At 45.5% G+C, this 14,092-nt stretch overlaps 2 protein-coding genes across 3 annotated transcripts in view; one reads left to right on the top strand and one right to left on the bottom strand.

The window, feature by feature from the left end:
* The window catches only part of LOC135398939 (tRNA (guanine(6)-N2)-methyltransferase THUMP3-like), a 283,535-nt gene that overhangs the window by 243,134 nt on the left and 26,309 nt on the right, over positions 1-14,092 (bottom strand). The gene's annotated exons all lie outside the window — the stretch shown is intronic.
* LOC135398935 (hemocytin-like) overlaps positions 1-14,092 on the top strand; it is a 70,921-nt gene that overhangs the window by 41,380 nt on the left and 15,449 nt on the right. For both annotated transcript variants that reach the window (XM_064630508.1, XM_064630507.1), the window contains exons 35-44: positions 2,386-2,642; positions 4,702-4,916; positions 5,385-5,575; positions 6,618-6,803; positions 6,956-7,173; positions 9,282-9,483; positions 9,579-9,697; positions 9,780-10,011; positions 10,378-10,569; positions 12,671-12,705. In XM_064630508.1, the coding sequence (XP_064486578.1) occupies positions 2,386-2,642; positions 4,702-4,916; positions 5,385-5,575; positions 6,618-6,803; positions 6,956-7,173; positions 9,282-9,483; positions 9,579-9,697; positions 9,780-10,011; positions 10,378-10,569; positions 12,671-12,705 (1,847 nt within the window). The remainder of the gene's footprint in view (positions 1-2,385; positions 2,643-4,701; positions 4,917-5,384; positions 5,576-6,617; positions 6,804-6,955; positions 7,174-9,281; positions 9,484-9,578; positions 9,698-9,779; positions 10,012-10,377; positions 10,570-12,670; positions 12,706-14,092) is intronic.

Raw genomic sequence — 14,092 nt, 5'->3', positions numbered from 1 at the left:
CTTTTCCTTTCTTTTCTCTTTGTCTTCCCCTTTCTTTTCTTCTTTTCCTTTCTTTTCTCTTTGTCTTCCCCTTTCTTTTCTTCTTTTCCTTTCTTTTCTCGTTGTCTTCCCCTTTTCTTTTCTTCTTTTCCTTTCTTTTCTCTTTGTCTTCCCCTTTCTTTTCTTCTTTTCCTTTCTTTTCTCTTTGTCTTCCCCTTTTCTTTTCTTCTTTTCCTTTCTTTTCTCTTTGTCTTCCCCTTTTCTTTTCTTCTTTTCCTTTCTTTTCTCTTTGTCTTCCCCTTTTCTTTTCTTCTTTTCCTTTCTTTTCTCTTTGTCTTCCCCTTTCTTTTCTTCTTTTCCTTTCTTTTCTCTTTGTCTTCCCCTTTTCTTTTCTTCTTTTCCTTTCTTTTCTCTTTGTCTTCCCCTTTTCTTTTCTTCTTTTCCTTTCTTTTCTCTTTGTCTTCCCCTTTCTTTTCTTCTTTTCCTTTCTTTTCTCTTTGTCTTCCCCCTTTACTTTTCCTTTCTTTTCTCTTTGTCTTCCCCTTTCTTTTCTCGTTGTCTTCCCCTTTTCTTTTCTTCTTTTCCTTTCTTTTCTCTTTGTCTTCCCCTTTCTTTTCTTCTTTTCCTTTCTTTTCTCTTTGTCTTCCCCTTTCTTTTCTTCTTTTCCTTTCTTTTCTCTTTGTCTTCCCCTTTCTTTTCTTCTTTTCCTTTCTTTTCTCTTTGTCTTCCCCTTTCTTTTCTTCTTTTCCTTTCTTTTCTCTTTGTCTTCCCCTTTTCTTTTCTTCTTTTTCTTTCTTTTCTCTTTGTCTTCCCCTTTCTTTTCTTCTTTTCCTTTCTTTTCTCTTTGTCTTCCCCTTTTCTTTTCTTCTTTTCCTTTCTTTTCTCTTTGTCTTCCCCTTTCTTTTCTTCTTTTCCTTTCTTTTCTCTTTGTCTTCCCCTTTCTTTTCTTCTTTTCCTTTCTTTTCTCTTTGTCTTCCCCTTTCTTTTCTTCTTTTCCTTTCTTTTCTCTTTGTCTTCCCCTTTCTTTTCCTTTCTTTTCTCTTTGTCTTCCCCTTTCTTTTCTTCTTTTCCTTTCTTTTCTCTTTGTCTTCCCCTTTTCTTTTCTTCTTTTCCTTTCTTTTCTCTTTGTCTTCCCCTTTCTTTTCTCGTTGTCTTCCCCTTTTCTTTTCTTCTTTTCCTTTCTTTTCTCTTTGTCTTCCCCTTTCTTTTCTTCTTTTCCTTTCTTTTCTCTTTGTCTTCCCCTTTCTTTTCTTCTTTTCCTTTCTTTTCTCTTTGTCTTCCCCTTTCTTTTCTTCTTTTCCTTTCTTTTCTCTTTGTCTTCCCCTTTTCTTTTCTTCTTTTCCTTTCTTTTCTCTTTGTCTTCCCCTTTCTTTTCTTCTTTTCCTTTCTTTTCTCTTTGTCTTCCCCTTTCTTTTCTTCTTTTCCTTTCTTTTCTCTTTGTCTTCCCCTTTCTTTTCTTCTTTTCCTTTCTTTTCTCTTTGTCTTCCCCTTTCTTTTCCTTTCTTTTCTCTTTGTCTTCCCCTTTCTTTTCTTCTTTTCCTTTCTTTTCTCTTTGTCTTCCCCTTTTCTTTTCTTCTTTTTCTTTCTTTTCTCTTTGTCTTCCCCTTTCTTTTCCTTTCTTTTCTCATTGTCTTCCCCCTTTCTTTTCTTCTTTTCCTTTCTTTTCTCTTTGTCTTCCCCTTTCTTTTCTTCTTTTCCTTTCTTTTCTCTTTGTCTTCCCCTTTCTTTTCTTCTTTTCCATTCTTTTCTCTCTGTCTTCCCTTTTTCTTTTCTTCTTTTTCTTTCTTTTCTCTTTGTCTTCCCCCTTTACTTTTCCTTTCTTTTCCCTTTGTCTTCCCCTTTCTTTTCCTTTCTTTTCTCGTTGTCTTCCCTTTTCTTTTCTTCTTTTCCTTTATTTTCTCTTTGTCTTCCCCTTTTCTTTCTTATTTTCCTTTCTTTTCTCTTTGTCTTCCCCGTTTTCCTTTTTTTTGGAATAGCAAGCCGACATCCGTCTGGCTGACCTTTCCTTCTGTGTTTTCTTAATAAACATATCCCCCCCCCCCCGATCTAACGGTCAACGAAATTATCGACTAGCGAGTGTTACTCACGTCTGAGATACCGATGTTCTAGAAGGTATGCCGATCAAAGCGAGAACTGCACAGCAAAATGTGTTTGTCGTCTGAACATAAAGAATACTACAACGAAGTGTCAAGCGAAACAAGCTTTGGAAAACTGTCGCCTAGATACAGGATGGGGGAATCGACGCCATTTTGTTTCTGGAGTCGTTTGCCTCGCGGTTCTTATTGTGTCCTACAAGTGGCGTCCACTTGTCAGATACAATAAGAAGCGAAAAGAGAACAGAGTTCCATAGCAACCCGTACCCAATGATGTTCATCTCGTAGTCACGGTTAACTTTTAACCTTCCAGTCACACGACGATGTGACTTCGCGAACGCCACATGCCACAAGGAGGTGACGATCTTACATGACAGCCACGTCATCAAGATCTCCGACACCGAAAACGTCACCATCAACGGCTACTTGTACGAGATCTGCCAACTGGACTTGTTCCACAAGCTGAACCCAGAATACCGTGTTGAGGTGCTGGGCGATCAAGTCTACTTCACGTCGCTGAAATACCATTTCGTCGTCAAATTTGACGTCCAAGGCAATGTGTTTATCCAGGTGAGTCAACTCCGCGTGTGTGTCCATTAACTTGGTGAGGAGTTGAGGAGGAGTGGCCCGTGGGGATCTGTGCTTACTGCACCATCCTGGAGTTAAGCTGGATGGCTTTTTTAGGTATATGTCATGGGTTTTTGAATAGATAGATTTATAGGGCCAGCGAACGGCAACAGGCGCGTATGTCCGTCCATGAGACGTGTGAAGAGGTGAAGGAAGAAGTTACAATGGTCCCAAAACGAGCCCGAGCGCAGGAAGATCAAGATCAAGATCAGAACGTGGCTCTGTAAAGCTGCCCCATTGAAATACGCCTTGCAGAATGCCCAAAGATTAAATCACTTTCATTAATTATACCACCCTAGCAATGATGTTTTAAGGAAACATGCTTGGAGCACTTTGGCCATCTATCATATGCGAGACCTACGTTTTTTGCAAATGAAGGAGCCTTAAAGGGGTTGAGAAACCACACGGACAGACCTTTGTCTCTGGCAGAGTCTGTTCGCCTTACTCCACGCACTCCGTACTAAAAGTCCCACCTCCTATTATTTTTTTATGCTACAGGGTTTTAAAAATCTCCAATTTTTGAGGCCACCGCCGACCGTGGCGCCAAACGGCGCCGGGCAGCTCCATGAAGTCGGCGGGAAGTGACGCCTTGACCGGTTGCTCTACATGGCTCTACGTCATAGCCCTTCCGCTCATTTCACTTCGCCGCGTCGCGTCCCCGCGCTCGCCGCGGCCCTGTTTACAGGCGTCGTCATGAGAACGGGAACTCCGCACTTCCGTGGCGCGCGCTCGGTACTACGTCATACCGAGATCGGGCGAGGAGGAGGCGAGCCAAGAGCGAAAAGATCTCCTCATATTCAAAGCGTCATAACTCCGTGGCGCGGAAGCGCAGCGTGAAAGGGTTTCGACGGAGATGTTTGGCACCAATAGATCTACATTTCAAACATCATTTTGTGTAATATTTGGATTTGGATTCACAACCCCTTTAACGGGGAATCACTTCTTCAGAAATCTATGGGCGATTTTCATTCGCACCAGAGACGTGAACGCTCTAAACTATATCATCATAAGATTGGTACTGGTGTGTTCTCTGAGCTTTCCTGTACTCAATGACGTATTTTTTTAGAGGACAGGGTTGAGCCGTTGATATTTAATAAATTAAAGTTTGGTGCGTCTCGAACATGTGCTGCCATCTCGATAGAGTGTCGCGCACTAAAATATTTGCGATTTCGGGCTCAATACAAATCGACGGATAGTCCTGAAATTCTACAAAATGTGTCATCGACGAGGGTAACGCAAGGAGAACACGCCAGTACTTCTGTTTTGACGATATTTTATGCCGTTTCTGAGCGGTGTGCGAACAAACTTTCTCTATTGTCTTGCGCAGAAGTGATTGCCCCTTAAAAACCCGAGACTAGGGGACAAAAAAAAACAAAAAAAAAGAACATCACGGTCAACTTGTCTGTGTTGTCGTTCTTTTTTTTTTTTTTTTTCCTCTGTCCCCTAGTCTCGAGTTTTTAAGTTATGAAGGAGCCTTGATGAGGCCCCCATATTGTATTCCATAAGCGAAAAACGCAAAAAGGCGCAGAGCGTGTTACTTTACTCAAAACACGACGAACAAACGCGACAGACACAGACGGACACTGATAGCGTTCCGTGTCGGTCCGTGTTTTCGTATGTCCTTTTACCAGCGGCGTGGCCGACTGGGTATACCACATTCGCACGTCATGCGGCAAGACTGGGAGGTGGTGGTGGGTTCGATCCCTGCGACCGGCTGCTCTGTCAGAGGCTTTCCCGGCAGATCTTGTAGATGCACTGTGCTTCCGCTGTCCCCTCCGAAGTCGGCGCAGCCAGCGTACTAACCCCCTACCTCCCCCTTGCCTCCCACTCCTCTCTGCTGTTGTCCACGCCTGCGGGCCACTCATGGACACAGTTGCTTCGCAGTGCTAACACTGAGCGAAAAAAAAAAAAGAGAGAATCTTTTGTCCTTCTTTTTCTTCGTGTCCCCCGTTGCTTTTGTTCATCCTAGTCACCTGGCGACCCCTGTGCTCGCACTTTATAGGCTACCAGGTGGCCCAAGTTGACCTACGTTGGCCTCTGCGGCAACTTCAACGGGGACGCCAAGGACGACTACAGAATACCCGGCGGAGAGGTGGTGGACACGACCCTCAAATTCGGTGACTCGTGGCGTGTGCCCGGTTCCAATGTCGTGTGTGAGCCTCGCACATGTCCACAAGAAGTCGTCGTAGACGCTGCCAACTTGTGCAACCTAGTCAGGTAAGTCATGATGATCTCACGGCAAGATTGGCGAACTCCGAGAGTCAAAGCATCTTATGCGATGCAGACTATTTGCAAAGTTCCGTAGCTAGGTTGGTGGACTAACAAAAAATAAAAAAGTAGGTTGCTGAAGTGTCCAAAAACAACTTTGAGAAGAAAGTAGTGATACTCATCGTTCTCAATGGTTAAACTTGATTGCTTTATACTTAGTCCGTAAGACTGTATATGAACCGCCGTATTCCGAGAGAGAAAAAAAAAAAAAAAATCCGGTAAAAAGTCACACCTCAGGGATATGTGGCTCCCGATTGACAAATTTCGGTTGCGGCGAACAAGGAATGCCTTATTGAACCGTTCCGTCTTTGTAAAAGTAATTAAAAATAATAAATATAATAGGCAATAAATACGGCGTATAATTAACTCTTTTATAAACCAATAAGCTAACATTAACCCCACTACGCGCTCTTTCAGAGAGGAGTTCCACAAGTTCTGCCCACAGGACAATGACAACGCCGCAAGGTGCTTGAATGCAGTATGCGAATGCCGGCTGTCGGGCAAGACACCTGATGAGTGCGTGTGCGATCAACTTCAATATGCTGCAGCTACGTGTGCATCACATCTTCCGGAACCATTGACTGCTTGGCGCGTGAAACACGGATGTGGTACGTCTCTTAGCTTTTGTTCCTCTGCGCAGACACTTCAATATGCGCGAATCAGTGTTCACAACGCCCACTTCTAATGTACTACATCGAAAAGCGTGCCCGAGAGGTATTACAGAAGCTTTTAACAACATGTAATACTCTCTTATATTATTTTTACGCATTCTGACGCCGCTCGCTTTGCGTCATGCGAACGTATTGAGCCTCACGGTTGACTCGAGGACTGAGGACACGCCGGCTAAGACAGTAGATCCAACGCTGCTATGATAGCCCTGGTTGCCATCAAGCCGCCGGACTCGCTCTGGCAGATATGATGATGGTGTGTTGACTTTTGTGGTCATATGGTACACGGCACACTATGTGTTGGCCACCACCTACTAGATTATAACGACCATGTCAGGCGCACCCCTTCTATGCGCCGCATTTTTGGAAGGTAGCGGTGGCGCTTCTGATCGTCCCAGTTATTGCTTCCTCAACTTCTACAGTACTTTGTACTTCAGCTTACCTTAGTATTTCTGTACAAGCGGTGGACGTTCCACAGATGTTTGATTCTGAGGTTGATTATCATCATCATTCTACGCGTTTTCATAGGGGCTATCGCTGTCGTCTGCTACGGTAGTCGTACACACGCTTCTGCGTTCAGAATTCAAATTTCCATCGTCCAATCGTGTTGTGCCGATCAGTAGCGCCCCTGGCGGATCGTGCGGACAGGCTCCTCATAGGGTTTTCTGATTGTGACATGGTCGTTATAATCTAGTAGGTCGTGGTGTTGGCTATACCGATATCAATCTGAAATGGCGGTCGTCCATGTGTACCACGGATGCCGCATCAGGGAACTGAAGCGCATCTGAGGAACTGATACCCGCGCACAAGGGGCGTCAGTTTCCAGACAAGTACTTCTCTTCCCACATTTTTGGTCTCCCTCAAAAACAGCAAAAGAACGCAGAAAACAGACCACGTGGTTATCTCTCAGTTGACCCCACTGACCGCGAGTCTTGCACAACAGGAACTAAGACGCTAATTAGGGAATTATGGTCCGTTTCAGTGCCCACATGTCCACCCTCTATGGTGTGGCAGGAGTGCGGCCAGAGCTGCCAGACGACGTGCGAGAGCCTGCTGAGCGGTGAAGAATGCAACTCTGTAAAGCATTGTAACCCAGGGTGCTACTGTCCGGCAGGAACTGTACTTGACAACAGGAACGTGTGCAAAAAGGCGGACAAGTGCACTAACAGTAAGTAACGTACCTAATGCACATACAGTAAGTCACTGTTGAGGAATTAGTATAATGCGGAACACTGGAGGTTTTGTTTTTCGTGCACAGCGCTTTTTTTTTTTTTGAAAGCGTGAAAGTACTCATACAACAAGTACGAATCTATTTTGCAGAGGTATGCTCAGGTTACGGCGACCCAACGATCCACACGTTCGACGGCGTGATGTATCAGGTTCGACCCGACGGCAACTTTAAGCTAATGGGTGACTCGCTCCGTGGCTTCGACGTCGAAGTCGTCGTTAGCGACTGCGGCGGTACAAAGAGAACGTGCTTCAGCGGCCTCAACGTCCAATACCGTGAAAACAACGTACAGATCCGAAAAGACCAAAGCGTAAGTGACTCATTCTAGCGGCGAGCACTAACTGTATACTTCTGGCCCTCGTACACTCGTGGGGGTTCTAACTTCAGAAGGAATATTCCGTCATTCCGTAATGTTCCGCAAACAGAAACTTTAATGTGCGACAGTCCCCTTGCAGTAAAGAGTGAAGGAAGAGATAGTGGTAGACAGTACTACAAGAACCTCTCGTAACATCTCAAAGTTAAGATGCCCGGGGTTTGCACTTTTCTAGGAATGCATTCATCATCCCACCATGTTGGGCCTCACAGCCCATCACATCACATCATAGCCCACCGATGTCATATTCTATCATTCGACTGCAACCTCAAAACCCATCGTTGGAATTCAATTTCAAATCCCGTCATCGGAATTCATTTTATTCCATTATTCCACTTGCTCATCTTCGATTTTAAGCTCAGCATCAGATCACATCACACGCCATCATTCAACAACAACTTCAACATCACATCATGTTGCAGAATTATCCGTGATGTCCACCACTCCTTCCTCCTGTGCTCTCTCAATCTGTCCACATCTCTACGCCGCTCATATAGCCACAGTTGCATCGCGGCGCTAAAACGGAAAAAAAAATCCGTGATGTGATGTTGAATGATGTTCGTGATGGCCATTTTGAGATAATTTGAATTGAAATTCTCCAACTGCAGCGTTACGTGACCCAGAATCCGTTGATAGGATGTGGCAAATACGGCGCTTCACAGACCGCACGTTATCAACAACGCTTCACTAAAACTCTCCAGTGATGTATAAGTGTCACGCAACCTACCTGACTTCACCCCCTTTTTCGTAGCACAGCGTTAAATCCCATCTCAACTTGCCAGGCGCGACACTAGGTGGTACAGCAAGCACGTGTGTCTTGTCGCCGAAGCCAGCTAACGAGGACCGAGGGACCTTCCCGCGAAATTATCTAAGCAGACGGTCGTCTGCAGAGGCCCCTGGGGACCTGTTTAAGAACTGAGTTTGTGAGATTGCAACACGAGCTGATTACCCAAAGTGGTCATGACTCGTGAGCCCTGAGCGGTCGGAATTGGAACTGGAAAAGGATGAAAAATATGGAGATGCTAGTCCCGACCCAGTCAGAACTGGCTACTCCAAAACGCGTTTGAGGGTGGAAAAATAGGTTCAGATAAAAGAGAAAAACAGCAACAAACAAACAGGAAAGAGGTAGAGTTGGTGAAGCAGGAGAAAGCATAAAGGAAAAGGGGGAAAGGAAAAGGGGGATACGTTAGGTACAGAGAAACATTGACTGGTTCATAATGTCAGATACCGCGCGAACACAGTGTCACAGAAGTTGTCACAGAGTGTCAAGCAGGTTCGAAGCTGTAAGGAAGTCCACAAGAGCGCGCAATGCCTTACAAATATTTTCCTGCGTCACGTTTTTTCTTCCAGTACGTAGGGGCTAGTCAGCACTGCATTTACTGACCACAATACACATTTTTTACACTGTACCGACCTGAAGGGTTTCATCAACATACCTAGGAATGTTTCAGCTGTAAGAACGTCAACACTGACAACTTTGCAAGGGTGATTGGCTTAGTGAACGATTCCGTTTTCTTGTCAGGGGCTGTTTTTGTAAGTCGACACCCTTTTCTAAGCACCATCCGAAATGGCGCTTGCTAAAGAATATGTCCCTCGAATTTGTACGTGCGTTATGTAGAATACGTCATTTAGAAGTGTGGTTGAGCAAAGAAATAGGGTGCAAGCGAGCTGGTGTAGATTCGATTTAGGTATCATTTACCTGAGTCTGAGGGAGAACACACACGGCACATAAAAAGGCATGATACACATTGTTCGGTCTGTTTTTATGTGTGCGTGTGTTCTCCGTCAGGCTCAAAGAAACGCTGCATCGACATTTAGAGGTGTGTTTTACAAAACACCCTACCTTCTGTGTTTGTGATACTTACACCACAAAGGTATGCGCCATAGGACAAGATATTTACACCAGAATGTGTAAAAAAAATACGATGTGGTTGTCAGCGATGTGTTGTGAGCATAAAGGGCGAGTCATCCGTTTAAGTACACGTTACTACTAAGCGCTATAAGATCTCGTGGACAATAAAATATATCTGCGTAAATATTTGCAGGTCGTGATCAACGGACGATCGTACACGGCCGCAGAACTGCCTTGGACAGAGCGAAAAATCAAGGTGTTTGTCCTACCCGGACCAAACACCGTGGTCTACCTCTACGACCTTGGCATCCAGCTCCGCTACAGCGACCTGAACGCTGCGTTCTCAGCCCACGTGAGCTCCAGTGTGTGCTACAACAGATTCGAAGGACTGTGCGGTAAAACTTCTTCCGTATTCTTCAACGGGACCCTTCCTTCTGGATTCCTTATCATGTCCTTACGCGTAATTCCAACACGTACCGACCTTTTCCAGGAAACTGTAATAACGTTCAAGATGACGATGAACCACCCACAGATCTAGACGAGTGGGTGTGCCAGTGGGAAACTAAGGCTGATTATCACCAGTGCATGACCGATATCCTGGTCAAGGAAGTAAGTAGTGATTATGTAGCGTGCTTAGGCCTTAGGGTACTTCTCGTAAGGTGCGCTCCAACGAAATCATGTTTGACTGCAGCCAACGATAACGCCTCCCCCTCCGGATATCTGCAACACTTTGTTGGACAAGACGGTGTTCCGGAAGTGCCTTTCAATCGTAGAAGTTGACATCTACAGGGACCAGTGCCTGAACGACGCCAGCTTCAATGAAAACCATCGTGAGGCTGTCTGTGATTCCCTCATAGAGTATTCCCGCGCCTGCTGCAGGGCCGACGTCGACATTGAAGACTGGTGGGTCAAGGCCGGCTGCAGTACGTACACCTCTTATGCCTTCTACTGCATATGCCCATAGTGTGTACCTACCAGCCAATTACATATTGGGTTGGCGATAAAACATCGAGATATAATCAATGGCCGACGGCATTCCAGAGGTGTACCAGTACAGTGTGTATGTTCTAGTGCAGGTGTGCAGAGGAACTGCATGTTGCCGCTGAATTTTGATGTTTTTTTGGTGGTTTTGGAATTAGTTTGAAACTCTGGAATTTAGGTCCACCACCAAAAATGCAGGTCGGAAGACCTGTGACACAGTTCTCAGCTTTGTGCTGTATGAAGTACGATGTACTACGTGAATGTCGAGAATACTCATCTGGTGTGCTTCTTCTATGGTCCTGTTGCAGACGTGACCTGTTCTGGCGGAAGTGTGTACCGGATGTGTCATTCTGCCTGTCCCCAGAAGTGCTTCGAACCATCGTTGGAAGTAGAAGGAAGCCTTGAGCTGGATGACTGCGAGAATATCTTCGTAGATGGCTGCTTCTGCCCCGAAGGACAAGTACTACAGAATGGAGTTTGCCAAGACAAAAGCGTTTGCGGTAAGTTCTTAAGTCTCACGAACGCAGGCGGTTTTTACAGAAACCTGGTTGACTTGGCTTATTTTGAAAACATTTTGAGCGAGCGGTCTTTTTTTCTTCACATATTCGGCGAAGTGATTAGGAAGCTTCAGGAACTAGAAAATTCAGAGGTACCGTGTATTTTACGACAGCGTATAAGCGTTATCAATCAATCAACTAAATCAATCAATCAGTCGGTCAGTCAATCAATTTGTTATTTTACTTCTTCATATTGTAGTGACGAAACACGCCTGAACATTCTTGCTAAGCCTCGCTGGTTGTAGTTCCGTAGACTAGGAAAGCATTTCATTCCACGCACGCTTCAAAATATTACATGTAGGTCAATATTATATGTACACGTCTCTTCGTGCACCGCTAACAGTGGGGAATATCCGGCGGCGTAGCCACAGGGTATTCCGAAGCAGACGACAGGAAAATACGCAGACCCTGTCGTCTGCGAAGTGCGCAGAACATCATTGTTTACCTTCCAGCACCGTGCGAATGCTTGATATGACACGAGGCGAAATTTCTGCCCCGGCGAGGAGTTCTTACAGTGGCAGGTGTTAAAGGAGTACAGAGGGCCATCAAAAAAAAAAAAAAAAAATATTAAGAGGTCTGATGAAAGCGTGTGTGTCATTTTACCGAATAGCGCGAAAGGTTTTAATGTGTGCAATTTGTTTCCCAGAAAAAAAAAAACTCACCTAAACATTGCTCCGCGCGTCCACCCTTAACTCGCCACTCCGGGTATAGCGAGGATGACAAGGTATGATGTCACGTGACGGATGACGTTATAAGGAGAACTCGTTCTGGTTCGCCGGGCAGTGGGAGTCAGCGCCTTGTCCCTTTGTCGCGTAAACCAGTTTTGCAGGTTCTCCCGGAGAATTGGGGATAGAAGGAGCGGACGAGCCATAGCAAGGCTTTTCCAGAACCCCGAACAGCCGAGTAGCAGACGACAGCGGAGTAGCAGATAACATTTCTTTAGACCAATCAGCGAGCATTCTCCTTATAGAGTCAGCGCGAGGTTTCCGGCAGATCACAGGCTGGTACTGCTATTCACCGCCGTTGGGCACGGTCGCTTTTCGCGGCGTACTTTAAATTCAATTTCTGCGATAATTATGACTCTGTAGTGTAAATTACTTCGCATGGTGCATGTTACTCGTCAACTTAACAGTTTTATAGGAAGAAAACCGGATGTTAAAAATGACTTCTGTGCTACTTCAAAGGGGAAGGTTTCAGGAGATCGCCGCGTCTGTCGAGCAAAAACCCCTCGCCTCTCGGCGAGGAGGAGAAAAGAGAGCGAGAAGTGCGCGTGCAGGTGTGGAAAGGGAAAGCGGCGCGAGAGGGCGGCATCTGCGTGCGGGGCGGAGGAATCAAAAGGAAACACACATTAGGGAGCAATAGGAAGTGTTCCAGGAAATAAAACAGGAAAGATCAGCAACGTGATGCCAGCCACTTCAAAGGAATCGGGTGCTTGGCGTACCGTACTAGAGAGTTTCAGTGCATCGTACGCTATCGCCCTTTACGTACGTACGTGATAGCGTCAGTGGTTCTGAGCACTCGCAAAACACAGAGAGCTTCGCGCATTGTACTGAACTGAAGTAAATTGAACAGTTGTCTGAACAGTGTACTGATAGTCGCGACGTTGTCCGCCTGACCGTGACCGACTACGGCAAACATCGCAACCATCACAACATGCACTAAAATTATACTTGCGGTGCCTCTGCTTGCTCCTGCATGTGTTGCTGCACACCCTTCACGGTGCATACGCGTACAGCTAGCATCAGAATTAACTTGAACGCCATTCCGACGTGCGCACCCTGGTGGTGCGTAGTATAGAACTAACGGCGGAGGGTGTTTTGGTCGTCTATTTACGGTTAGACGGGGTGACCCTCGTTATGAAGGCGTTGTTCTCTGCTATATAGGCACTACCAGGGTGGCTCTCTCCCCACTTCGCGGACTGGAACGGTGTTCAATTTAACTTTGACGCGAGCCGTACCACACGTGTTTCCTGCAGCGAGGTTGATTTGTCTGTGCCGTTGAAAGTAGGCTCAAACGTTGACACGTTTTATTTTTGTGATTTCAGAGGTGTGCGACGCAGGGGAATCCAATGTAATCAAGGTAAGGATTTGCACGATTTCTGACATAAAAAACAACAACAACTACAATAAAAAAGTGAGGTAGAAAACTGACAAAAAATAATGATGTGGAAAAACATGCTCAGTATATTATGACACGGTACATTCGTGATAAATGTTTTAAGTAAAGATAACAACCGTGAGCGATGGTGTTGAAATATTTGATTGGTGCTTTATGGAACCAGGATCGCAGCCAGTTTACGCAAAGTTAGAGTTTATCTTTTAGCTAGGATAAATAAACAACAAGCTGCTACGTACGATAAAAATTGAAAACAATCTCACTATGCCCAAAACTTTGAGCACGAGTGAATAGGTACCGCCACTGCATAGTGAGGATTTATTTTTTGTTGTTGCTGTTGCTATTGCCACCTCGGGTTCGGCCTGGTGCGGGCATCCTACAGCTTGTCCCTACGCACATGTGTCAGTGGGATAACAAGTTTGGAGGTAGTCCCCCCTTCACAAAGACAGAAGCTCCGGACATAGGCACAAACCTTCCCGGCAACAACGGTTTCAAGTGCAGATGCGCGTTCTTATAGGTTAGGCGAGGCGAGCTCATCTTTTTCAACTATCATCATAATTTATACTCTAATCACGTAGCGCCCTTCAGATTATTTAATTACATTTTGTACTGTGGACATCTTAGATGGGTCACAGAAAGGCGAGCCCACTTAACAAACTTACACTTTGAATTGCTAATGAGTGGGTGTGACAAACGGTAATGTTCTATAAGTCACGAGTGTGTTCCTCTATTGCAGACCGGGGGATATGACAAAGCGCTGTGCTGAGCCACATTGAGTTTCAAAAAAAAAAAAATATATAAGCGAAGTTTTGTAAACTGCCACCGGGAGCGCGGTAAGCTACCGCGTCTTCCGCACCCAATCATCAGATAAGGTTCGGGGTCACGCACGGTGTCGTTGGTCCCGGTAGGTACGGAACTTGACGGCGACATTACCAACGGTATACTGAAGCCCGCTAGTGTGTTAGTCAATAGAAGGGACAGACACAAGTCTTATGCCTTTAACGAAAGGCTCCCTGGACGAGACACAGCGACATCGCGATTACCTTGCCCGTCAGTCTCGACAGTGGCACCAGGACGTCGCGTGGGTACCGCCAACGCGATCTGAGCCAAAGAAGGCTATGAGCTCTAGTACCCTTCAGCAGTTTCTTCAATCACAATCACGCTTTCAATGGCCACTGCCTATGGAAGAGACAGGACTTACTGCTACAGATATCTGCACATATCTATAGCAGTATATAAACCGTGGCAAAAAAACGAAAAAAAAAAAAGAACACACCTAACCCCGCATGGGTAGCAAGTCGTCAGCCACGAGTTTTCTTTATTGAAGCCGGCGATTGGCGCAAGCAGTCAG

This window comes from Ornithodoros turicata, chromosome 6 (assembly GCF_037126465.1).
Source record: "Ornithodoros turicata isolate Travis chromosome 6, ASM3712646v1, whole genome shotgun sequence".
NCBI classification, from domain to species: domain Eukaryota; kingdom Metazoa; phylum Arthropoda; class Arachnida; order Ixodida; family Argasidae; genus Ornithodoros; species Ornithodoros turicata.
The sequence above is the reverse complement of the archived record's forward strand: the minus strand, read 5'-3'. Positions and strand labels throughout refer to the sequence as shown.